At 38.9% G+C, this 27,366-nt stretch overlaps 7 protein-coding genes across 7 annotated transcripts; 5 read left to right on the top strand and 2 right to left on the bottom strand.

Moving 5' to 3' along the window:
• Window positions 1-97: 97 nt before the first annotated feature.
• On the bottom strand, window positions 98-2,386 carry SEC27 (coatomer subunit beta'; the record flags this gene model as incomplete). Its single annotated transcript, XM_071052681.1, has 1 exon — window positions 98-2,386. One exon carries the CDS (start codon window positions 2,384-2,386, stop codon window positions 98-100), a length of 2,289 nt encoding a protein of 762 aa, XP_070906528.1.
• Window positions 2,387-2,497: 111 nt separating this feature from the next.
• RNJ42_02517 (uncharacterized protein) lies at window positions 2,498-2,722 on the top strand (the record flags this gene model as incomplete). Its single annotated transcript, XM_071052682.1, has 1 exon — window positions 2,498-2,722. The coding sequence occupies one exon, from the start codon at window positions 2,498-2,500 to the stop codon at window positions 2,720-2,722; it is 225 nt and encodes a 74-aa protein (XP_070906529.1).
• Window positions 2,723-3,637: 915 nt separating this feature from the next.
• Window positions 3,638-4,678, top strand: RNJ42_02518 (uncharacterized protein; the record flags this gene model as incomplete). Its single annotated transcript, XM_071052683.1, has 1 exon — window positions 3,638-4,678. The coding sequence occupies one exon, from the start codon at window positions 3,638-3,640 to the stop codon at window positions 4,676-4,678; it is 1,041 nt and encodes a 346-aa protein (XP_070906530.1).
• A 494-nt stretch (window positions 4,679-5,172) lies between these two features.
• On the bottom strand, window positions 5,173-7,614 carry RNJ42_02519 (transient receptor potential ion channel family protein; the record flags this gene model as incomplete). Its single annotated transcript, XM_071052684.1, has 1 exon — window positions 5,173-7,614. One exon carries the CDS (start codon window positions 7,612-7,614, stop codon window positions 5,173-5,175), a length of 2,442 nt encoding a protein of 813 aa, XP_070906531.1.
• Window positions 7,615-8,936: 1,322 nt separating this feature from the next.
• Window positions 8,937-11,183, top strand: HOT1 (Hot1p; the record flags this gene model as incomplete). The annotated part of the gene is made up of 1 exon (XM_071052685.1): window positions 8,937-11,183. One exon carries the CDS (start codon window positions 8,937-8,939, stop codon window positions 11,181-11,183), a length of 2,247 nt encoding a protein of 748 aa, XP_070906532.1.
• Window positions 11,184-12,154: 971 nt separating this feature from the next.
• On the top strand, window positions 12,155-13,879 carry DDR48 (DNA damage-responsive protein 48; the record flags this gene model as incomplete). Its single annotated transcript, XM_071052686.1, has 1 exon — window positions 12,155-13,879. One exon carries the CDS (start codon window positions 12,155-12,157, stop codon window positions 13,877-13,879), a length of 1,725 nt encoding a protein of 574 aa, XP_070906533.1.
• Window positions 13,880-19,842: 5,963 nt separating this feature from the next.
• Window positions 19,843-26,934, top strand: RNJ42_02522 (beta strand repeat-containing protein; the record flags this gene model as incomplete). The annotated part of the gene is made up of 1 exon (XM_071052687.1): window positions 19,843-26,934. The coding sequence occupies one exon, from the start codon at window positions 19,843-19,845 to the stop codon at window positions 26,932-26,934; it is 7,092 nt and encodes a 2,363-aa protein (XP_070906534.1).
• Window positions 26,935-27,366: the final 432 nt, after the last annotated feature.

Consider the following 27,366-nt stretch of genomic DNA (forward strand, 5'->3'; position numbering starts at 1 on the left):
TATCTCGTCAGTTCTGATCTAATAGACTTTTATATTCATGAACTATACAGTGGTTTAGATATAAAAATTATATCATACAATTGTTATTTAAATTAGTTTACTCCTTTTTAGATTCTACCTTATCTTGTACCTCTTCCTTTTTATCGGCGATATCTGTCTCTTGTTGTAGTTCCTCAGCTTGAGCTGATGGTTCGACAGGAGTAGTGCTTTCCAGATCTATTAGGTTTTCTTGCTCCTTTTTCTGTTTGTTTTTCTTTTTGTCCTTCTTGTTTGACTTTGTTTCGCTTGTTGCTTTTGTATCAGATGCAGGAATTGATGCAGGCTTATCTTGTTGTAAATCTATCAAAGGAGATGAAGTAGGAATTCTGACCGGTAATCCATCAGTAGTATCGCATATTCTACTAGCAATCTTATCATTACCCTTATCCAAAATTAGTTTCTCTTTCCATTGTTTAATAACTTCTAATACTTCCTCATCCTTTAGCCCGTACGTGTAAGATACAATGGCAGCTTCGGAGAGTCTACCAGACTTTATTAATAGATCTTTAATCTTACTTATCTCACCAACGACCCAGTAAGCATCAAAAGCAAGGTTGTATCTCTGGAGCTCTTCGGCACGTTCACCAATTGTAATTAATTTATCCTTCAAATTGAAAGAGGAGTATAAAAGGAATAGTGAGTCAAGGTCATTAGCTTTTTCATATGCTTCAATTGCGTATTTGAAATGGAACTTCTGTAAAGCAGCATCACCCAACGATCTCCATTTCAAATCACTGTCATCTTCTGAGAGTACACTATGAGCGTAATCTAGCTGACCAACCTTCAAGGCTAAATCAAACTTATGGTCCTTATCTGTGGCAATCTCAAGTGCTTCATCATAGAATTCTTGACCTTCCAAGAATCTGGCAACCTTGTTTAAGGCATCTTTGTCAGTGATGTTTGGCAAGATAGACTCCATAGCTTCTTCTAATTCACCTCTCAACGTTAAAGTCTGGAATTCTAGAACTTCGATCGACAGCTTGTGGCCATACACGTGAATTTCCTTATCAACCAAGTATAATTTATTATCACGAGGTAAATAGCCCAAAATGTACATTTCTTTAGTGTAATGTGCTAAGTTATGTACCTTACCGCCAACAAAATAATTCAGTCTATTAGAAGACGTTGTGTAAATAAAAACATCACCAACCCACTTACCAGAAGTGACAGTTTCGCTTAGTTCATGCAATACATCAAATGCTTCATCAACACCTTCGGTCTCATCTATAGCACCTTGTTCATTGGCCTCAATAAAAACGTCTCTATTGAAGATCAAAGAATAAGCACCACTTCCTTCGTTTTGATCACTATCCTTGTTCAGGATCATCAATAACTCTCCGTTATCGGACCAGATGACATCCTTAGAATCGACATCGATTCTTCTGACAAGACTACCACTATCCCAGTCAAAAAAATAAGTGAAACCATCAGATTTTAAACCTAATAAGGCACCGCCAAATAGACGGTCGACGCCATAAGAGACTGGGATGGTCCAAGACGTGACTTCTTTGAAATTTTTGTAGTACCTTACTTGACCAGTTTCATCAATAAGAGCATAGGAGTTAGAGTCCGGACCCCAAACAAAGTCTTGACATTTACCGAATGCTTTATTTCTCCAAGCCAATGCAGTATAGATAACGAATTCACCATCACCAACAACAGTGACAAATCTACCGTTTGGTGAGTGGCTCATGGATTGTGGAAAGACATCAACGGAGCCAAGTTCCTTTGTTTGTAATGGTAGCGGCTCATCTTGGTCAACATCCTCATTACCTCTGATTACTGCTGTAAAGATATCGGAAACTGAAGCATTTTTCCCACCAGACCAGACTAACTTACCTACTGGGTCTAGCGACAATGTTGGTACATCATTACCCAATGATAAAACGGTAAAACCACTGTCGAAACCAGAGGCAATACAATTTTTACGACCTGTTGGGTGAGTTGCTATACACCAACTTCTTTCTAGACCAAGATTTAGTGTTTTCTCTAATTTATAGGTGGAGGAATTCCACAACTTAACGGTACCATCTTCAGAACCAGAAATAATTATTGGCAGGGTTGGGTGGAAAACTGCATAGGAAACATTAGACATATGGCCCTCTAATGTTGCTACACAAGACTTGGTTTGGTAATCGAAAATCTTCACAGTAGTGTCATCTGAAGAAGTAATTAAATATGGCTTGTCTGGCAAAGGATAGTAATCCACATAATTGACACCCTTTTCTTGGCCTGTATGTAGTGTAAAGTTTGGAGTCGATTGACCAAGAGACCAAACTTTTACCTTGTGATCTAAACAACCGGAGGCAAAAACATTTGGATCTTTTGGATTGAATGCTACACACATAACGAAATGTTCATGGTCCTTAAATGTTTGTTCCAGAGCCCAATCCTTTTCCCAGTTCCACAATTTGATGGTCAAATCATCACTACCAGTTAAAATATAAGGTTTCGAAGGATGAACAGCAATGGAACGGATATAATCTGGATGGGCAATGAAATCAGCCACCTTTTCTCCAGTATTGTAGTTGAATACTCTAACTTTATTGTCATCACTACCAACAACAATCCAGTTCTTTCTGGTAATGAACTTACCAGCTCTCACTGGAGAGTCCGTAACTTGAATGCTTCTAACCTCTTGTTGTGTTTCATAGTTCCAAATTTCAACTCTACCAGAGTATAGTGTGGTCAATACCCATGGTTCAGAAGGATGTAAGTCAATTCCCTTAACCCTATTTGATCTTTTGCTGAATGTTTTCTGTTTGTTATTTTATAGCCTTACTCTCGATCGAACAAAACATCTTCTCATATTCCCTAATTGGGACCTGACTTATAACAGATGAAAAGAGCTCAAAATTAAATGTTCATGATTAGGAGGATAGAATAGATAGTAATTGTTAGTAATTTGAAACTCTAGGTGTAAATTGACAGTTCGTCCTTTTAGAAGTTGTCTGATTTGAAATTCCCGCTAAGCCAAGATTTTTCCTTAGAATTATTTTATTCTTTTTGTAATGGTTCTCCAGACTAATGGCATACGCTCCAGAATTAGATGCTCATTGACAAAACTTTTAAAATACATCACCTCTTAATCTCTAGAAAAAGGGACAGGGGACACTACATACCTTAACGTCCAACTTCATTATTGTTTATTGATTTTCTTCTCTGAATCCTCGTTTTGAAGTTGAAAGTTCGTCAATTAGGAATCAATTCCTTAAAATGAAACTAAAAACGAAATTAATACCTCGATTAGAAACCCAGAAACCAACAAATCAGTTATAGTAAGCAATCTAAATGTCGTTGCATTATATTTTTCTCTCCCGAATCACCAACATATCCTTTGGGGCCTCTGCCAAAAAAAAAAAATGCCCAAAGAAAAAAAAATAAAAACACGAAGCAATAAGAGTTATACCTATGTACGGATATAATCACGTTCATTAGCTGTCACAAAAGAACTATCAACAATAAAATGGCCAATGATATACCGGTCGAAGCTATACTAGTAGTGGTGATTGTTTACATTTGTCTATATATCATTAGAGTTAATATGAACATAATCTGTAAGACAGTGTCAGCCTGCTATGCCAAGGAATAACATTTCATGTTCAGCATTATACAATACTTGCTATTAATTCTATATACCTTTAGGTTCTGTAATGCATTCGTTATATCAGGCAGTATTAATGGTATTGTTGGGAATGTTAAGTCCCATTGCCAATTAGGAGGTGAAGTTGATAACCAAACTGTATTAAATATGTTCAAGAAAATGCTGTTTTCGAAATATGAAGACCAAAATATTAAAAGTTATTCTGGTTTTAGAATATATAGGAAAATAACGTTGCAACTTGATCCTATTTCACTAATTAGTGACATGCATTTCGTAGCCTGCCAAGATGGACAGCTAATCTGGGAAACAATATATCCCTTTCAAGAGGACATCGATTGGTCTACGCCAATATGTTTATTTGATTCAATGGGCACGGTGAATGACACTTTGAAGGTACAAGCTACATCGAACATTAGTAGATATTATTGTTTTAAATTTGCACGTTCTAGGAAGTATTCTCAAAGAGATTATACCCTCTATTTCCCTGGTAGAATCATCGGCGGCTTATTTCTTTGTAATTTAAGTGACGAGCAAAAATATCAAATGCTTAATAATTCTAGAGATGACCTAGCCATCATCAATAAGACATTTGCAAGAGAATTTTGTGTCTCTAACAATACCATACCTTTATTACCTCTGATAGCGGATAATTTGCAAGACTGTAAGACCACTTGGGAAAATGTTATTAAATTAAATTGGGATAAAAGTAAGACGATCAAGATGGTTAAAATTTTACCATATATTCATACTCTGAACGCACCCAAATTTCTTCACAGTCGACAACCAACAGATAAGTATCGAATAATTGGGAAATTATTCCCCACTATGTATGTTAATGCTAAATATTTACTTGACCATAGATTTGAAGACGCTTCTGTTTGGTTTGATGGAATAGAAGTAAACGAAGAGTATGCTAAATCAATTGAAAATAATTACATAACATCTTTTAAAACAAGACTGATTAATGGTCTAGGGAAGTATGCAACAATACCGAGAAATAAACTCAAAAAAAGTATAGCTGGTACAAATAATTGAATTTGTAGTTCTAGGGCCTGCATTGAACTTTCGAATTTATTGTATATACTAAATTTACAGATAGAAAAATACAAAGGATTAAAATTATAAGATACGACCATTAATAGTTTTATAATTAAATATAAACAAACAATAAACAAAAAAAAAAAAAATAAGGAAATTAAAATAAAGAAACTCCAATACTTCAACTGCTGTTATGAATAAAAAAAAAGCTAGTAGTAACGTTGACGTTGTTAATATACAAATGACCGAATGGTGTGTTAATAGTGCAGTAGAAAAAACTCGATTCAAATTTCAATTATTTGAGTCTGAAATTAGTTCAATATTATTATCGAAAGAGCACACTGGAATATTAAGTAGAGAGTTTGAAGTAGAAGAGTTTGAGAAAATAAAAGGGAATGAATCCGTAAGAGAATTAAAAAGTTGAAGTATAAGGAAGGGCATGTTTAGTATTTTACATTAAGTTTTGATGCATGATGAATTATTTTAAAAAATCAATTACTTTCATCTCTAAAGCGACGATCAACACCTCTATTAAAGGAAAAGCTAAAGGATTCCGTGTCTAAATCAGAGTCAAACCTTTCTTGGTTTGGATTAGGTGTAGAATATTCATTTTCTGCATCAGATTCGAATGGATTAACTGGTTCTCTCTCAAAATCGTTTCCACCATGATAGAAACCATCTTGTTCTGAACTATCATCATGCGAACTTCCTGGTCTAATATCATTTACAACCTTCCTTTGTGTGGAATTTGGAGTTTCATCATCATAATTGTCCTTATAACCTTTCAATGAGAAGGCTCGAATAATTTTACCAGGTAGTGAAACCTTCCTTTTATTATCAGATTGTTTTTCATGGACTGATGTGTCATTAACACTGGAACTACTGTGATCATTTAAGACAGAATCGTTGTTAAACTGTTCTACCTCAACAAATGGTGAAAACAACGCATTATCAGAATCATAGTTCTTTGGAGATTCAGCAGCATTTTCCCAACCATTGTCGTGATCACCAGCAACTTGACCCAATGCCAATAGTTCATCGGCAGCAGTAAACTTACGTTTTCCTTTCTTTTCATTGAGAGGTGAATCACTAGAGAATGTAGATGGCGAAGCCAACAAGTCTGCGTTCTTCGATTCCTCGAAAGGATTTGGGATAGTTGTCTTCTGGAAGGATGCTCTGTCATCCTTTATAGGCTTGAATTTCAAATCTGGGTTCTTTGAGAAAACAATTAACAATACGAATGTCAAGATCATTAACAACAATATCAATGAAAAGGCTGCATTCATAATGAAGAAAACCCAACCCATAATAGCCGAAACTTGATAGCCTTGATGGAATAAATCAGAGAAAAACATAAATAGGAAAGAGTTCACACATGTCACAACACAAATGAAAATATTCATTATATTGGTTGGACGGTCCAAGAAGGGCTTGTATCTGATAACTGCAATTGTATAGAAGAAATCGAAGATGAATAAAGCTAACGCTTGTGTCTTACCAGACCCTTGAGCAAAACCAACAAACAGAGCTTTTAGGAACATATAACAAAGTAATACAATATTCCACCAGTAGTACTTAGCGTTGAACATAGTGTAAAAGAAACCATATTTGTGCAGAACATATTCGTCACCATATAAAAGAGCAGCTGGATTGTTATACAACCGCACAGATTTCTTTCCAAAATGTAAAGTTCTGAAGGCTGCCCATAACATTAAACCACAGGACAAACAAACAAATAAGCACGCAATGACAATTACAGCACCTGAATCTCTCTCAGTAAACTCCCAGAAACTTAAAATTGTAAGTTGAACAAAACCGATGTAAATATATCTCAATAGCGCACCTTTTAGGATTGGCCTCCAGTTCTTCCTGTATAATAAGAATCTCCTGGGATTCATCCAACCTGCTCTAATACAAAGTTCCACGGCATATTTTGTGCCTATTATAATGGCAGCAAGTAAGTAACCACAGAGAACAAAGAAAGTAAAACCAGTAGGGACAATAGAGGTACTTTCAATCCTCATTAGATAACCTAATCTTTTAATACCTCTGAAGATCTTAGTGTTCTGGTTACCATAAAGAATTTCTGTGGCTCTCTTAACCAAGCTTGGAGACAGAACGTTGAAGGTTCTTTGAGCTAAGACACTTTGGGTTTTGGAGGTTAGGAATAACTCCGGAGTACCACCAGTGGACTGAACAAACCAACGGAAAATTTTTTGCATAAAGGTCACTCTTATTAACCCCATAGACCATACTAAGTTTTCAGCCCAAGCGGATGCAATAGGAGGCATTCTGTGAACGTGCTCCATGGCGACCACAACGACGGACTGGAAGTACAGGAATAGTAACATAGTATTCGCAGAAATATGGGAAGCGGCTCTAGAGTTGCCAAACGACGAAAGCACTGCTGACAGTAGCAGGCCGATACCAGCAATAACTGCACTGACCCATTTCACAGCTGTTTGTGAAACAGTCTTACCGTTACTGAAGAACACCTGAACACAGGCCAAGTAAGCGTTTGTATCAGCACTAAACACTCTAACCTTGGCAAAAGCGTCGATGTCTGGCACATGGTAAGCGATGCCCGGAATCTCATCCGTATATTCTTTGGAGATGTATTCGATAGACTCGATCTGGATGTTACCTGGGTGCACGGGACAGAACTGCTTCCACCCGATGTTACACAGATCAACCTCCTTAGTAATAATCTTGAAACCGTAGGCATACACATCCACTAAGGCATAGATGTATGAGTCAATAGACGTCGTCATGTCCAAGTTGTAATATAACGACCTGTCGTCTGGATTAAACGTCACATTAAAACTATTGGAAGATAGCTGAGAGTTCTCAATACAGGTAACCAACGAAGTCGCAAATAGCGATCTCTTAGCCTGTACAAACCCTACAAACATTAAAAACCACAGCACAAGCATTTTTATTTTTTAGTTTAAATCTTCTTTTATTTGTGGTAACTATTAAAAGATAGCGTATGTTTGTATGTGATGTGTGTGTGTGTGTGTGTGTGTGTGTGTGTGTTGTGAGTTTTGTTTTGAATATATATTGTAATAACGATCTTGCGCTCTCGTTATATTTTACACTTATGTTTATATATACTATATACATCGAATTATCAAATAATGATATAAAAGACAAGAATAATATGAAAAAAAAGGATCGTCATCGGTTTGTAATATACGCCTCTAATGATCCGTCAGGACTTTCCCTTTTAGATGGTTCTGTCTTTGGTAATGGGTATAAGAACTCACTACAATCTTACGATTGTGTTTCCCGCAATATCCCACTACGCTTTCACTGTTTCCAACCGTAAATCATTCTACTGAGGGAAATATTGTCATTTTGATATCGATCAACTCTCTCTGTGTCTGTGTCTGTGTCTGTGTCTGTCTCTGTGTCTACGTCTTCATTGGGTGTTTTCGTGCCTAAATGTCTATGTCTACGTAATAAGAGGGCTCTCTCTCTATGCCATTCGTACTGTAATAATATAAGCGGATAGTGATAGGGAAAGACTGCTCTTACTTCAAAAGGCAGTGAGTTATTAAAAATTCACTACAAATTAAAAGGGGGGGGCAGAGGGAGGGGGGGGAACACTGCCCTGTCCTGCTGTTTCTTACTCGTGGGATCTGATATCCGGGTAATGGACAGTCCTACACTTTTAAGTGATACAGCCAATTTTTAGGGGGATTTCCTCTTTGGGTAAATTGAACGTACACAGCCTCTCTCTCTCTCTCTCTCATACAGAGAGAGAAAGGAATAGGACTGGCGGTGGGGAGTGGCCCACAGAAAGAAAGAGAGAGAGAGAGTTGGAGGGGGAAGGGAAGGGAAGGTGGAGGGGCATTTGTCTGTGAAACAGAATTCGTGGGGTGGAAATACAATATTTCACGAGATGAGCATGTGATTATATTCACGTGTGTTTGTATAGTGGTTTACGAACATTCTGACGAAAAAAACCCAAATTTTTCTAATTTTTTTTTACTGGGTGAACAGCCATTCCCCTGCCATCGATAAATGGATGAACCTACTGTAAAGACAAAAAAATTAATTAAAAATTAAAAAAAAAAAAATGACGTATTTCGTTATATCCATTTCTGTAAATAAAGATCTTTTATAGATTAGGTTTATATTGATAAGTGTTTATATAATACATTGAGAAAAAAAAGGAAAAAATAGAAGTGATATTTATATCAAGAAGAAAAAATAAAAAACAAAAAACTGAATAAGAGTGGATTAAAGGTAGATGTATTTGGTTAAAACTGGTACTGATGGAGAACCTATTCCGCAGCCTGAAGTTCAGAGTAATGAGGTAGTTGAGGTGGTGACGGAGGCTAATTCCAATGTTGAAGGCTCTAGCAATGTCCATGATAATACTAATGCTGATAGTAACACAAATAGCGTAAATGCTAATGTAAACACAACTGGGAACCTCAACGGTGATATAAACTCTACATCTGGAAGCGATAAACAGTTAACAGATAATGTGGAGTCCATGCAGAAGGTTATGTTTAAGTTAGATGAGATATCGAGCCGGCTGTCACTAATGGAATCTAACTTTGATAACCTGTTCAATAAGATAAACGATCAAAATTCCATGATTCTGGATTTGAAGCAGAGTAACTCGCATGCCTTCTTGAAGCTCTCTTCGAAGCTGAATAAAGTTGACCAACATATAGATATATCGGGTATGGAAAACGATCAAACACAGACTACATTCGTAACAGACTTGCTGAACTCTATAACCAATGTTAGTAGCTCATACTTACAAAAAATAAAGAGGACCAAATCAAGTGACGTGCTTGATACCCTAGACGACTCGCAGTTGCCATACCATCACCCAACGCCGACTACAACTGCTGAAACTGCAAATCCAATGGCACCTATATATTACAATACAATGGACTCCGTAAATAGTGCAAGTCCGGTAAGATCTATAAGAAACGCAACTAAAGCAGGGACTAGACGAAAGACATTTATTCTTAATCCAAATGGAATTAAGAAAAGGAGACGTACACACAATTTCACGCCTATCAATCCAGCTAACCTAGAGGATAGGCTGGAAACGGAAGCAGCCTTGATTGGAGATCGTGGAAATCAGGTCAATGATAATAACGGCAACATGCTTTCACAACATTCCACTCTTTCTGGTACTACCAACGCCCAGTATGTTTCCTCCAACTTGACTAGCGCTTCTAGTTCTTATAATGACTTACATGCCCTAAATAATATGCATTTTACGTCAGTTGATGGAAAAATTACCGGTAATAATGGAAGTCACGGCCCTATAAAGACACCATACCTATCTGGATTGCCTAATCATAATTCCAATAATAATTCACTAAACGGTTACAATATCGGTTTCCCTCCAATTATAGAAAATAATACAAATTCTAACCAAGGTCACTCTAACTCAAATAATAAATTAGAAGATGGTAGACGTCCTAATGGAGGTAATTTAAACTCTAGTGCTCTTCTAAATGATTCAATGATACCAAGTAATAGTGTATTGAACAACCATGCGAATACCAATAATGGTATAAATAACAATAATAATAGTAATGATACAAATAATAATAGCAATGTTGATGCAAGTGGACTACATATTAATCGTGAAACTATGAATAATACACAAGTAGATGAAGAAGGTTACCAGGAGGATGATGATGAAGAAGATTTATCTCCGAAAAAGAAACAACAAATCAATCAATTGAATTATATGAATATGGGACATTTAATGCCAACTTACTATGATAAGAAGAATTCTGCTAGTCAAGAGAATCAAGGACTCGATAATTCTGTTTTAGAAAGTCAGAAGAATAATAACTATAGTACGAATACTACAGGTTTTGCTGTTAATGGTCGTAAAAATTCCAATAAAACAATTGAATATAATACTAATAACCAACATCATAACAAACCTAACGCCCCGCAGGATAATTCTTCCGTAGCTAGTGAAGATGAAGACGATGAAGACGATGATGAAGAAGAAGAGGAGGAATATGAAGAAGAAGATGAGGCCGATGTGGACGTGGAGGGGAAACAGAGTAAATCAACCGAACCAAATGAAATTAAGCGTAACAAGCTAAAGAAAATCAACAAAATTAGACATACTGTTATACAACCGAAAAAGAGGGAAACGGCAAATAAGAATAATTTAAAGGATGCCAACAGCGAACTCAATTATATGTTGTTGAAGGCACCTACCAGTGTGAAAACTATATGGGAGGAGTATGTTAATGGTATTGGTGGGAACCCATCGATTCGTGGATTAGAAGAGAAATATGGTAATAAGTGGCGTATTAAACGTAACAAAAAGACTTTCTCAAGAAGGAAAAGACTCTACAAATTTATCCTAAACGGTATTGATAAGGGAAAAACTGCTGATGAAATGATAGATATATTAGAACAACAGCGTTTATACAGAGACGAAAATGGTGAAATAAAAAGGAGAACCATAGGATGGTTACAACAAAGCTTGATTGGTATATAGACAAGCCAATCTATGATGTATTTCTTGATCCTTTTTTTTATTTTTTCTTTTTTTTATTTTTTTTTATATCTTCATTATAATCATATGATAGAAAGATAGTTTATTTCTTTTTCTAAATTTCACAATTCTGTCATTCTTATCCAATAACAAGAAATACCTATAATGTATAATATAGATACATCGAAAATAGACGACTAAGTTTAGTATTAGTAGATATCCTATCTTACAGGATTTCATTTTTGCTATAGTTAAACACATCACTGGCTAATTTGCCTTTTTTTAGCTCCTTCTTTTTTTCTCTGGCATGGACCTGGATTAAAAAGAAAGAAACTAAAAATTGAATTAACACCTCGTGGTAGTACGTCATCTATACGAATGCGTGTTTTTACTTCCACCAATAAGCCCTTTTTCCCTAAATATCTCAATTGTGTTAAAGTCCTAGGAATCCTTTTACTTTCTTTACCTTCATGTCTTCACTCGCTTCGATTTTCTCTATAGAGATATCAATGGAGGTTTGAGGAAAAGGGTGGACAGTAGCATGTTATGTCTTTAAAATATCTACTGGGTCATATACTGAAGAAGATCAGAGAAGGAGGATACCATTGATCTGAGGTTTTGTAATATTTTCTTGGCTGGATTCCACTCCCTAAAAGTTCAAAGGCTGTGGAGAACGTGCACAAATCGGTATTATTTCTATAATTCACAGTTTTAAAGATCTTGCCAGTTTTTCTAAAGGGTTTCTATTCTTTTTATTTTCATTACTCAGTGCATAAGGGGTTTTTTTTAACGATTGGCTTAGGGGTTCAATTAAAGAGGATCAAAAAACCTTAAGTGGTTATATATAATGTATACCTACTTAAAAGCATAAGTAGCATAACTTTTTAATTCTTACCAGTTACTACATTATATTGCTCCGATTACAATAAAAAGCTCAAGCTTTATTGATATAAAATAATAGAGCAATAGAAGTAATGGGGCTATTTGATAAAGTAAAGCAGGCCTTTGGCGACGATCATGATAACAATCGTAATGAAAACGATTACAATAATGATAATAATCGTAATGATAACGATTATAACAATGATAACAGCAACAGTAATGAAGGAAGCAACGACTTTTTGAGTAAGGCTGAGGGCTTTATTGGAAAGGATAGAGTTGAGAAATTCAAAAGTCATATAGGTCAGGATAATTTTAGCAAATTGGAAGGAACTGTGAGAGATAAATTCTCAAAGACGTCAATCCATGATGATGATAAGAATACTGATTCATACGGTTCCTCTAATAATGATTCCTATAATTCATCGAACAAGAATTCATATGGCGATGATTCTTACGGATCTAACAAGAATAAGGAATCTTATGGAGACGATTCTTATGGATCCTCTAACAAAAACAGTGGCTCCTATGGTGATGATTCTTATGGATCATCCAACAAGAACAAGAGCTCCTATGGTGATGATTCTTATGGATCATCCAACAAGAACACTGGCTCCTATGGTGATGATTCTTATGGATCGTCTAACAAGAACACTGGCTCCTATGGTGATGATTCTTATGGATCATCCAACAAGAACACTGGCTCCTATGACGATGATTCTTACGGATCTAACAAGAACAAGAGCTCCTATGGTGATGATTCCTATGGATCATCCAACAAGAACAAGAGCTCCTATGGTGATGATTCTTATGGATCGTCTAACAAGAACACTGGCTCCTATGGTGATGATTCTTACGGATCATCCAACAAGAACAAGAGCTCCTATGGTGATGATTCCTATGGATCATCCAACAAGAACAAGAGCTCCTATGGTGATGATTCTTATGGATCATCCAACAAGAACAAGAGCACCTATGGTGATGATTCTTATGGATCATCCAACAAGAACACTGGCTCCTATGGTGATGATTCCTATGGATCATCCAACAAGAACAAGAGCTCCTATGGTGATGATTCCTATGGATCATCCAATAAGAACAAGAGCTCCTATGGTGATGATTCTTATGGATCGTCTAACAAGAACACTGGCTCCTATGGCGATGATTCTTACGGATCCAACAAGAACACTGGCTCCTATGGTGATGATTCTTACGGATCCAACAAGAACAAGAGCTCCTATGGTGATGATTCTTACGGAACAAGTAACAAGACTTCATACGATGATAGTTCATACGGGTCTACTACTAATAAGAAAACATCCTATAATGATGACTCCTATGGTGCCACAAATAGAAATCATAAACCAAAGACTAATGAATCGTATGGCGATCATTCCTATGGTGCATCTCAAAGCGGTAGAAGGGATAATGATAAAGATGATGATGATTTCACACCAGCAAATCATAATAATGCTTATGGCCACGATACATATGGTGATGGTGGCTATGGATCTACAAATAAAAAACACTATGGAGATGACACGTATGGCGATGATTCTTATGGTTCATCTAATAAGCAACATTATGGTGATGATACTTATGGTAATGATACATATGGTTCCAGTAATAAACAACATTATGGTGCTGATACGGTGGGTCAAAATACATGGGGGACTACGAATAAAAACAGCTATGGAGAGGATACTGTTGGTCACAATTTGTACGGTTCATCTAACTCAACCAATGAAAATAGTCAAAGAAACTATGGTGGTAATTCATATGAAGATGAGGCTGATTCCAGAAGAAATGACCGTTATTAGTTAGGATATTTGCGGTCTTCATTTTATATATATACTAGTGAAAGTTTTATTCTATTTTATAGTAAAACTCCTTCAGCTTCATAACGGATAACGGTTACAAATCTCTACTATGGCACAGCTGAAGCGAGGATAACTTATGAATAACGTCTATATTGGCGGAGCTAGCATTTGCTAAAAGTTTATGTAAAATAAATTCAAATGTGTAATTGTTGTTTAATTAGGCATGGATTTTGGTAGTAGAGCTTCAGTTTGAAAATAATTTTCTTATGAAGAATGGAGTAGATTGACAACAAACATGATTAATATGGTAGATTTTATATAATTTCTGGATTGAAGTTCATAACACATTGGTATCACCCTAAGAAATTTTCCATATTTATGTTTAATTTTGGATATTTAATCATACAATAGATATGCCTCTTTTATATCTAAGATCAAAAAGGTTCCTACTAAATGACGTTTTATGATTTGGCTAATGTGAAATGTTCTTTACTAAAACCCGAAAGGAAGTATAAATGAAATTTTGACAAGTTTTGGTAACTATATAAATGTACTTTGGAATATTTGATGCAAATAATATATATTATCTAACAATAAAACCTAGAGTACATATATCCACATTTCTAGATATGTAAGGTCACATTGGTAAAGGCAGTATTTAAGACCTTGCCATTCATGGAATCACTATCCCAGCTTATAAGTCTTATCTAACTAAAGTTCTTATTCCATTAAAAAGATACTGACGATCATTTATTTGCAATTTTTGGTGATTGTAAATGGAAGTAACTGTTGTAATTTATTTTGTGATGTCTATTTTTAGAATGAAACATTTAATATTATGAAGTTTCCAGAAAGAAATAACATAGAGTACAAACAACTTTAATCTGACTAATATCTATCGTAAAATAGTAGCTCTATAGCATGGGTACAATAACATTATAGGGGTTAAAGTCCAAAGATGAGGGGTAAAATTTGGGAATAGTTAAACGATTCATCAAGAAGTTCATTTCAAGTTTAATATTGAGTTGTTACAAATCGGCCATTCGACAAATCTTAGTCAACTTCATTCATCTGGCTGGATTTAATTCCTTAATAGGTAATGTGCAGAAATCTCAAGAACTGTCAGTTGAATCTAGTATATATATTAACATGTACTATTAAACCATCAGTTGTGAATATAAAGGGTTAAAGATTTTGAAGTGGCACTATCAATTTAGATTTCTTTGAATGTCAGGGTTGTAGTTACGCTGTACCTATCAAAGTTGTGGTCTTAATTAAATATAGCCATCAGGGCTTCCATTTAATTACTAGTGTGTAGATTATTTTTGTAAGGGGTCACTAATATCTTTATAGCTACGTCTAATTACAGAAGTTATTAAACCGCCGTTATTATGTTCATGTATAACAGAACTGATAACGTAATATGTTCCTTACATTTTCGCTACTTACTATTAATTTTAGTATAAGTCTTTGGATAAATATCTCTTAAAAATTGGTCTGTAGAAGAGAGTGAACATAGTATCGTTCGGTAAGAATTAAAAAGATGAGTAGTTATGATAATTATTATATCGATGTTAAACTTTTCTTATTATTTCCTGAACAATATTATTTAAATGTTGTTGTTGTTCTGCCAATTATTGATCATTATAACTCGTTATTTGTACAGTTTAATTTTATAAAATAATAAATTGAAAACTAAGCCTGACTATAGGTATTACTATAGTAATAAATGATATTCTGTACAATTTTATCCTTGGACTCTAGCATTTGAAAAACGCATGAACTCGCAGCAATATGTCTAAATGAAGATGTATAGTGACAACACTTAGATGAATTGAAGAAGATGAGCATCTATAATTTCAAAAATAACTATTTTATTTAACTTGATGTAGAAAATATATCTTAGCTGTATTAACCAAAATAGGGATAATCAGCGTTCAACAATAATCTGATTTATGAATAAATTTTTATGTTTTGTTAGTAGATTTTGTGATAATTTTTCCTTGTAACTTGTCATAAGAAGGATTTTTGGGCTTGCTTTAACTAGTAATACATAATGATAAAAACCTTTCGTAGCAAATATTGTCCAAATAAGCTTTAACTTTACTGTAATTATGTTATATAAACCAGCTTCCCACAACAGCTAAATGCGATCCAAGGTCATTTGAACAATTTATGTGTCTTTATATAAATATTGTTGCTAACTATCTTTTACCCTGTTACAGATATTACTGGAACACGATGTAATAACGTCCAACTGGAGAAACTATATGTAGAGGAAAATAAAACAAAAAGTATAGCCTCATTTTCAACCTTATAAACTATTTAACAAAAAGCAAGACTAAATATAACAATCGGATCCTTTTGTTTACAATAACTAAGGCTTATAAAAAAAATAAAGATATCTTTGTGATTCTCTAGAAGGCATCTGAGTTTCTAGGAATACAGCTATCAATAGTTTTTAAAGTGAGGTGATTTTCATATCTTTAAGCACCTGATTTAGGAATTTCGACGCTCAAATTTCTCAAATTTCATTTTCGAAGAAGCACATCTTAGTGTCTTTTTGCTAAGTTACCTTATTTTTTTCTTCTACTTTTTTTCTGTTATTTTTCACGACCCAGTCTTCACACTAGCTGTTGAAGTTCTGCCCTTTAAGAGGTATCTAGAGTATACTAGTTTTAACAATTCTCTATTTCATAACTAATCAAATGACTCCCTGATTTTATCTTCCAAAAAAAAAAAAATAACTCTATAAAGAAAAAAATCCTCTAAAACTAATAAATTAACAAACGAGTTTGGATTTAGTTTGAAAGAGGTCAAAGTCCTACCCTCACATTAGTTTTGGCTGCTTTACTATTATAACAATGAACAATAGTCACTAATCTCATTATTTTTGAAGGCACAAATATGAGTTAAATTTGATTTGGAGAGCATACAATAACTTAGGAAGTACGTTATGTTATGTTATATTACCATTATGGTCCACAACAAATGTTCCAAATGTCATCATTAATAATATAAGAGTAAAATCATATTGTTTCATTTAGTCGCTAAATAAGACAATGTCCGATAATTGTTGCTGAATTAGCACTAATTTAACACCTTGAGATGTTCGGGTGCATGGCTCGAAAAAAACTCAATAGCATAACATTTCATCACTTCTTTGAGAATTGAAAATATCTAGAGATTCAACAAATATAACAACCTTAAATTTATGAGACATGGTTAATATATTAATTTGGAATTAAGATTATCCTATATTAATTTGAACTTACTGTATAATGTGGAATTATGATTAGCTTATATTAATTTATGTTAATTCGGCATTAGGATTTCTTTACTACTACCCTAATTTAGATATCAGGAAGGGTTACTGAAAAGGGATGGTTAATCACTAGAAGAAATAACTGATTGTTACTTAATGTTTGCTTATACTAATTCTGTTTTAATCAGTTTCCAATAAGCTTATAGCAATTTAATGCCTCGCCGTAAATGGTTTGTGTTCCTTATTAATTGGAATTTAAATGTAATTCAGAAAAAAGAAATCTAGTGCTCGACATGTTAGATAACTCTTGTCTGGAAGTCTAGACTTTTGGTGTATCAGAAGGAGAAGGAGAGTATAAAAGCGATACTGTTGTAACCAGAAGACAAGTTTCTAAAAAATAACCAAAAAAGAAAAAAAAAAAGTATCACCATCAATCTCTTTTGTACATTTATTTTGAGTAGCACAAGGTACTTTTTGAATTGACCGATAGGATGTACGCAAAAGAACCATAGTAAATAATGCTGAATACGAGGAAAAAAAATTAGAGAACTTTATATAGATGTCATGAGATGACCAAAAACTAGACTTGACAGTTGTTATTCATTTCTCTGATTGGTTTCTCTAGTACAAGTCTTTTCTTTTTATATGTATACCTACTTGATGCATATATTATTACATCCTGCTGGATAATAGAAAAGTAATGATGTTTATTTTTTTACGCAGTTAACTCTATTGTAAATATGAATGTTAATCCACGTCCTGTTTCATAAGCCAATCACTCCAATTTCACCGTTGCTGCATAGAATCCCATACAATGAAAACTCATTCCTAGCTGTAAGTGCACTCTGCTATATAAGATATATATTAACTCATTAACTTAGTTTAATATATTACTATTATTATTATTAATCGAAGATATATTAATAGAGTTTTGATGTAGTTGTGAAAAATTTTCAAGTTAATAACTCTACTGTAGTTCATGAGCAAGAAGTTAAATTACTTGAGGAGTTACTTTCTCTGTTCCATAATGACAGTCCATTCTATTATTATCTTGTATTTTATTTTCACTAGCTACGTGAAATCATGCATATCAAATATTAATAGGTCTAGTCAAACATATTAAAACTTCCATGCACTGTATACATAAAAATGCAAGTAAAAATATCGTACGAAAGGAAATTAGAATTAAATTACAATAAACTGGGAAAGGGACAGCAATTTAAGAGGAGTAAATAAGTTAAAAATAGGAAAGGTTTCTAAAAAGGTGTAATGTCTGTTAGACAACAGAGCAAGAGATATTCCTGAAAGGTAAATGAAAAGATCATCTGCCATTCCAAAGTTAACTACGCACTCTGCGTCGATCTTTGAATATTTTAAACCTGTTTGCCGAAATTTTGTTAGTCTATAAATAAACCAAGAAATTTTTTTTGTCCTTTCACAGGTAATGCGAGGAGGGCTGAGAATACTGCTGAAACGGAGAAATAATCTGCGCTGCAAATATGGGGCGGGGAGGGGACTAAAAAATGAAGTTACCATTGTTTCTAAAAATATTCAAGTAATATCCAATGTGTGTAATTAAAGTACCTCCAGTTTATAACTCATGAAACCGCTATACAATTTATTATTAAGAAGCAAGGAACGGATGAAATAGAACAACGTATTCTGTTCAAGTCCTGCAAAATTTTAGTGTATAAAACAATGTCTTGTCGGTAATTTAATCAGCAGGTATTATAAATGAGATGAATAAAATGACAGTAGAAGAAATGTTTGATTTTCATTATCATGTCGATCGATTAACACTAACATCTGCTTACTCTCCTGAAGCGGGTCAGGTCAAGGGATTTTCGTTTTTTTACGACTTTCAGAACACTAAAATTTTCGCCTTTCCTGCGATAGACTCTTTAACAAGAAAAAAATTTTTTTTTCTTCTGTGTACGGGTGTACCAGCAATTTAGAAACCTTTAAAATCTTAATGTTTCCTGCTTTGAGTATTCAAAATAGGAAACGCTTCATATTGGATTTTCTTTTTCTAATCATGTATCAACTAATATCATTCCTTCTTAGGAAAGAGGCACGATTGTTATTATCTCCTTCAATTTCTAGGTATTTGACAAGAAAAAAAAGAAATTCTATCAATTATAAATTTTCTTTCTCAAAGTAACTATTAAGAGCAAAGCTTGCGTCAAATACCTAGGTTTTAAAATCATCTCATCTCAGTCGAACTCCATGCCTGTATCAATTTGCAAATCTAGCGTGGCTAAAAAAGAAAAAAACTATTTTACTACTATTGATGAAAAAATTAGTCTTTACTGTTAAGTTGACTTTTGCATAATCATCATCTTACAAAGAATGCTATTATTGAAATTTTGAAACACTATAAGTATTGTTCCTCCGAAAGTTCCTAAACTTCTATTTCTATTTCTATTTCTTTTCCTTAGTCAATAAGTACAAGTAAAAGAGTAGAGATGATAGTTTCATAATGATATTAAGGGAATGGACGGTACACTTGGTAGACTATAATAAATCTATAAACATTGTCTTTGAAGATGGTGATAAGGAAATAATAGCTAGTAATATATATTGTTCGGTTTCCCACATTGACTATAATATAGAAGCATGAATTCAATACAACAAAACAAACACACACAAAAACAAACAAACAACTAAAAAAAAAATCAATCAAAACAAATATATATAAATGAGAGTATTTTCTTGGTTTTTCATTCACTGTTTAGTGCACATAAACCTTTTCTATAACCATCCTTTAAAAGCAATAGAAAAAAAAATCAAAGAGAATTTTAATCTTCAGGAATCAATGATTGGATATAGCGTCCTACTGATTCTTTATTTGATTAGTCCAGCTCTTGCACTACCTTATGTGCCAGGATTTTGGACTGACGAAGTCAACTTTGTCTCCAACTCTTTTATAACCAAGGATCCCAATGGAAAACCCTTCTATAACCTAGCTCTACAAAGTGACGTTAGAAGTGTGGTTTTTAAGTCTGCTATCGAAGTTACTAATTTTTCTGTGAAGGCTTACGAACCTAATCAGGGTTTATTAGTCGCTTTCACAGGACCTAGCAGCACCATATCTATTACCAATGGTATATTTGAGATAGATAATAGTATCTCTCCAAGTCAATTACAAGTGAACATCATTGGTAGTGTTTTCTCTGCCAATCGCCTTTCTGTAAAAGCGGCTCCAAACACCAACTCTACAATGTATCTAAGTTCTATCAGTTTAGATATAGCAACTACTGTTGATCTACAAAATATACAGTTTGCCACCATTGATTCATTCCCTAAAGGTCAGAGTTACAATCTTGTTAATTCCAGTTTGTATATGGAGGAGGGTCAAAGAGCTCCGCCTAAAGGATCCTCGGGGAGCTCCTATACAGTTGAAAATAGTGAGCTTTGGTTTGATGACGGTATTCAACAGACACTATACGGTAACAAATATACCCTTAATTATGGTTCAACAAGTAATGGGAAAAATGTTTTCGTAGTGGATCCAGATAAAGGTAATAGTAACAACATCGTATTAGCAAACTTTGCTAATAGTATCGATAATTACTTTGCCGCGATTTATCCTATTAAAAGTGTACAAATTATACTTGGTTATTTGGAATTATACTTTGGTCCAAACCACTTTTCTTTCAGAGTCAAACTACCTGCTGGTTTTAATTCAGTAGATGACTTTGTCTTGGGAACTTTAGTACTAAACAGAAATGGAACAATGACTACAGTATATACAATAAGACCAGGTCTTGAATATATCCCAGTCGACCCAAGTACCGTAACAATCGACAAAGGAAGTACTTCCGAGACCGATGTGATCTCCTACTTCCCAACCGTGGGTTCTGACGGCAAGACACACACCGGCTCCACCACGTACACGTTGATCGACACGGACACCTACTCGCAGCCTCCTGAGACGACTACCACAGTCCACAAGGGCAGCAGTTCCGAGACCGATGTGATCTCCTACTTCCCAACCGTGGGTTCTGACGGCAAGACACACACCGGCTCCACCACGTACACGTTGATCGACACGGACACCTACTCGCAGCCTCCTGAGACGACTACCACAGTCCACAAGGGCAGCAGTTCCGAGACCGATGTGATCTCCTACTTCCCAACCGTGGGTTCTGACGGCAAGACACACACCGGCTCCACCACGTACACGTTGATCGACACGGACACCTACTCGCAGCCTCCTGAGACGACTACCACAGTCCACAAGGGCAGCAGTTCCGAGACCGATGTGATCTCCTACTTCCCAACCGTGGGTTCTGACGGCAAGACACACACCGGCTCCACCACGTACACGTTGATCGACACGGACACCTACTCGCAGCCTCCTGAGACGACTACCACAGTCCACAAGGGCAGCAGTTCCGAGACCGATGTGATCTCCTACTTCCCAACCGTGGGTTCTGACGGCAAGACACACACCGGCTCCACCACGTACACGTTGATCGACACGGACACCTACTCGCAGCCTCCTGAGACGACTACCACAGTCCACAAGGGCAGCAGTTCCGAGACCGATGTGATCTCCTACTTCCCAACCGTGGGTTCTGACGGCAAGACACACACCGGCTCCACCACGTACACGTTGATCGACACGGACACCTACTCGCAGCCTCCTGAGACGACTACCACAGTCCACAAGGGCAGCAGTTCCGAGACCGATGTGATCTCCTACTTCCCAACCGTGGGTTCTGACGGCAAGACACACACCGGCTCCACCACGTACACGTTGATCGACACGGACACCTACTCGCAGCCTCCTGAGACGACTACCACAGTCCACAAGGGCAGCAGTTCCGAGACCGATGTGATCTCCTACTTCCCAACCGTGGGTTCTGACGGCAAGACACACACCGGCTCCACCACGTACACGTTGATCGACACGGACACCTTCTCCGAGCCTAGCCCATACACCACCACTGTTGTCTCCGGCAGCTCCTCAGAAACCGATCTTGTCTCCTTCTTCCCAACCGTGGGCTCTGACGGCAAGACACACACCGGCACCACCACCTACACGTTGAGTGGCTCTGAGTCTGGCTCCAACTCCAACACTGAGACTGGATCGCACTCTAAGTCCAACACTGAGACTGGATCGAACTCCAACTCCAACACCGAGACTGGCTCCAACTCCAACACCAACTCCAACACCGAGACCTTCTCCGAGCCTAGCCCATACACCACCACTGTTGTCTCCGGCAGCTCCTCAGAAACCGATCTTGTCTCCTTCTTCCCAACCGTGGGCTCTGACGGCAAGACACACACCGGCACCACCACCTACACGTTGAGTGGCTCTGAGTCTGGCTCCAACTCCAACACTGAGACTGGATCGCACTCTAAGTCCAACACTGAGACTGGATCGAACTCCAACTCCAACACCGAGACTGGCTCCAACTCCAACACCAACTCCAACACCGAGACCTTCTCCGAGCCTAGCCCATACACCACCACTGTTGTCTCCGGCAGCTCCTCAGAAACCGATCTTGTCTCCTTCTTCCCAACCGTGGGCTCTGACGGCAAGACACACACCGGCACCACCACCTACACGTTGAGTGGCTCTGAGTCTGGCTCCAACTCCAACACTGAGACTGGATCGCACTCTAAGTCCAACACTGAGACTGGATCGAACTCCAACTCCAACACCGAGACTGGCTCCAACTCCAACACCAACTCCAACACCGAGACCTTCTCCGAGCCTAGCCCATACACCACCACTGTTGTCTCCGGCAGCTCCTCAGAAACCGATCTTGTCTCCTTCTTCCCAACCGTGGGCTCTGACGGCAAGACACACACCGGCACCACCACCTACACGTTGAGTGGCTCTGAGTCTGGCTCCAACTCCAACACTGAGACTGGATCGCACTCTAAGTCCAACACTGAGACTGGATCGAACTCCAACTCCAACACCGAGACTGGCTCCAACTCCAACACCAACTCCAACACCGAGACCTTCTCCGAGCCTAGCCCATACACCACCACTGTTGTCTCCGGCAGCTCCTCAGAAACCGATCTTGTCTCCTTCTTCCCAACCGTGGGCTCTGACGGCAAGACACACACCGGCACCACCACCTACACGTTGAGTGGCTCTGAGTCTGGCTCCAACTCCAACACTGAGACTGGATCGCACTCTAAGTCCAACACTGAGACTGGATCGAACTCCAACTCCAACACCGAGACTGGCTCCAACTCCAACACCAACTCCAACACCGAGACCTTCTCCGAGCCTAGCCCATACACCACCACTGTTGTCTCCGGCAGCTCCTCAGAAACCGATCTTGTCTCCTTCTTCCCAACCGTGGGCTCTGACGGCAAGACACACACCGGCACCACCACCTACACGTTGAGTGGCTCTGAGTCTGGCTCCAACTCCAACACTGAGACTGGATCGCACTCTAAGTCCAACACTGAGACTGGATCGAACTCCAACTCCAACACCGAGACTGGCTCCAACTCCAACACCAACTCCAACACCGAGACCTTCTCCGAGCCTAGCCCATACACCACCACTGTTGTCTCCGGCAGCTCCTCAGAAACCGATCTTGTCTCCTTCTTCCCAACCGTGGGCTCTGACGGCAAGACACACACCGGCACCACCACCTACACGTTGAGTGGCTCTGAGTCTGGCTCCAACTCCAACACTGAGACTGGATCGCACTCTAAGTCCAACACTGAGACTGGATCGAACTCCAACTCCAACACCGAGACTGGCTCCAACTCCAACACCAACTCCAACACCGAGACCTTCTCCGAGCCTAGCCCATACACCACCACTGTTGTCTCCGGCAGCTCCTCAGAAACCGATCTTGTCTCCTTCTTCCCAACCGTGGGCTCTGACGGCAAGACACACACCGGCACCACCACCTACACGTTGAGTGGCTCTGAGTCTGGCTCCAACTCCAACACTGAGACTGGATCGCACTCTAAGTCCAACACTGAGACTGGATCGAACTCCAACTCCAACACCGAGACTGGCTCCAACTCCAACACCAACTCCAACACCGAGACCTTCTCCGAGCCTAGCCCATACACCACCACTGTTGTCTCCGGCAGCTCCTCAGAAACCGATCTTGTCTCCTTCTTCCCAACCGTGGGCTCTGACGGCAAGACACACACCGGCACCACCACCTACACGTTGAGTGGCTCTGAGTCTGGCTCCAACTCCAACACTGAGACTGGATCGCACTCTAAGTCCAACACTGAGACTGGATCGAACTCCAACTCCAACACCGAGACTGGCTCCAACTCCAACACCAACTCCAACACCGAGACCTTCTCCGAGCCTAGCCCATACACCACCACTGTTGTCTCCGGCAGCTCCTCAGAAACCGATCTTGTCTCCTTCTTCCCAACCGTGGGCTCTGACGGCAAGACACACACCGGCACCACCACCTACACGTTGAGTGGCTCTGAGTCTGGCTCCAACTCCAACACTGAGACTGGATCGCACTCTAAGTCCAACACTGAGACTGGATCGAACTCCAACTCCAACACCGAGACTGGCTCCAACTCCAACACCAACTCCAACACCGAGACCTTCTCCGAGCCTAGCCCATACACCACCACTGTTGTCTCCGGCAGCTCCTCAGAAACCGATCTTGTCTCCTTCTTCCCAACCGTGGGCTCTGACGGCAAGACACACACCGGCACCACCACCTACACGTTGAGTGGCTCTGAGTCTGGCTCCAACTCCAACACTGAGACTGGATCGCACTCTAAGTCCAACACTGAGACTGGATCGAACTCCAACTCCAACACCGAGACTGGCTCCAACTCCAACACCAACTCCAACACCGAGACCTTCTCCGAGCCTAGCCCATACACCACCACTGTTGTCTCCGGCAGCTCCTCAGAAACCGATCTTGTCTCCTTCTTCCCAACCGTGGGCTCTGACGGCAAGACACACACCGGCACCACCACCTACACGTTGAGTGGCTCTGAGTCTGGCTCCAACTCCAACACTGAGACTGGATCGCACTCTAAGTCCAACACTGAGACTGGATCGAACTCCAACTCCAACACCGAGACTGGCTCCAACTCCAACACCAACTCCAACACCGAGACCTTCTCCGAGCCTAGCCCATACACCACCACTGTTGTCTCCGGCAGCTCCTCAGAAACCGATCTTGTCTCCTTCTTCCCAACCGTGGGCTCTGACGGCAAGACACACACCGGCACCACCACCTACACGTTGAGTGGCTCTGAGTCTGGCTCCAACTCCAACACTGAGACTGGATCGCACTCTAAGTCCAACACTGAGACTGGATCGAACTCCAACTCCAACACCGAGACTGGCTCCAACTCCAACACCAACTCCAACACCGAGACCTTCTCCGAGCCTAGCCCATACACCACCACTGTTGTCTCCGGCAGCTCCTCAGAAACCGATCTTGTCTCCTTCTTCCCAACCGTGGGCTCTGACGGCAAGACACACACCGGCACCACCACCTACACGTTGAGTGGCTCTGAGTCTGGCTCCAACTCCAACACTGAGACTGGATCGCACTCTAAGTCCAACACTGAGACTGGATCGAACTCCAACTCCAACACCGAGACTGGCTCCAACTCCAACACCAACTCCAACACCGAGACCTTCTCCGAGCCTAGCCCATACACCACCACTGTTGTCTCCGGCAGCTCCTCAGAAACCGATCTTGTCTCCTTCTTCCCAACCGTGGGCTCTGACGGCAAGACACACACCGGCACCACCACCTACACGTTGAGTGGCTCTGAGTCTGGCTCCAACTCCAACACTGAGACTGGATCGCACTCTAAGTCCAACACTGAGACTGGATCGAACTCCAACTCCAACACCGAGACTGGCTCCAACTCCAACACCAACTCCAACACCGAGACCTTCTCCGAGCCTAGCCCATACACCACCACTGTTGTCTCCGGCAGCTCCTCAGAAACCGATCTTGTCTCCTTCTTCCCAACCGTGGGCTCTGACGGCAAGACACACACCGGCACCACCACCTACACGTTGAGTGGCTCTGAGTCTGGCTCCAACTCCAACACTGAGACTGGATCGCACTCTAAGTCCAACACTGAGACTGGATCGAACTCCAACTCCAACACCGAGACTGGCTCCAACTCCAACACCAACTCCAACACCGAGACCTTCTCCGAGCCTAGCCCATACACCACCACTGTTGTCTCCGGCAGCTCCTCAGAAACCGATCTTGTCTCCTTCTTCCCAACCGTGGGCTCTGACGGCAAGACACACACCGGCACCACCACCTACACGTTGAGTGGCTCTGAGTCTGGCTCCAACTCCAACACTGAGACTGGATCGCACTCTAAGTCCAACACTGAGACTGGATCGAACTCCAACTCCAACACCGAGACTGGCTCCAACTCCAACACCAACTCCAACACCGAGACCTTCTCCGAGCCTAGCCCATACACCACCACTGTTGTCTCCGGCAGCTCCTCAGAAACCGATCTTGTCTCCTTCTTCCCAACCGTGGGCTCTGACGGCAAGACACACACCGGCACCACCACCTTAGGCGGTATCAACTCAAGTAGTACCTCATACTCTTACTCGCAGCCTGAACCTACGACGATTAAAATCGACAAGGGTAGTACCACTGATACCGCTGTTGTCTCATTCTTCCCAACTGTGGGCTCGGATGATCAAACTCATACCGGTAGCATAACATACTCATTGATCGATGGTTCTTCAAACGGCGGCGCCTCAGTCACTATGAATAACTCATGGTGGTTGGCCTTGTTGGTACTTCTAATTCCTCAAATTGTATGAACACGATGCTTCATATAAATATTTTCTTATTCGTTCGTATACCTTTTTTACAAAAAAACTAATTATTTTTACGTATATATATAACTTAGAATAGAATAGGTCACAATTAGTCCTATGAAATTGAATAAATTATTAAGTTATTTTTATTTAAATCTTTCGCGAACATATTTATAAGATCTTTCTGGTGGTTAAAATCAGACCAAGCCAGTTCATTTTTGTAGGAAGGTCACTTTGATAGATTATTATGCAAGATCAATATGTACATTTAAAGAACTAGACATACATTATCAGGTAATTGTATGATACAAAATGTAAGTACGTATAAAATTATTCCTATTCAACACTAAACTACGATTACACAAATTTTCACCAGTTCGAACCTCATCCTGCGACCCATTTTCAAAAGAAAAAAAATAACATTATAAATATGAA

Source organism: Nakaseomyces bracarensis (genome assembly GCF_045282275.1).
Source record: "Nakaseomyces bracarensis strain CBM3 chromosome Unknown Scaff9_0, whole genome shotgun sequence".
NCBI lineage: Eukaryota > Fungi > Ascomycota > Saccharomycetes > Saccharomycetales > Saccharomycetaceae > Nakaseomyces > Nakaseomyces bracarensis.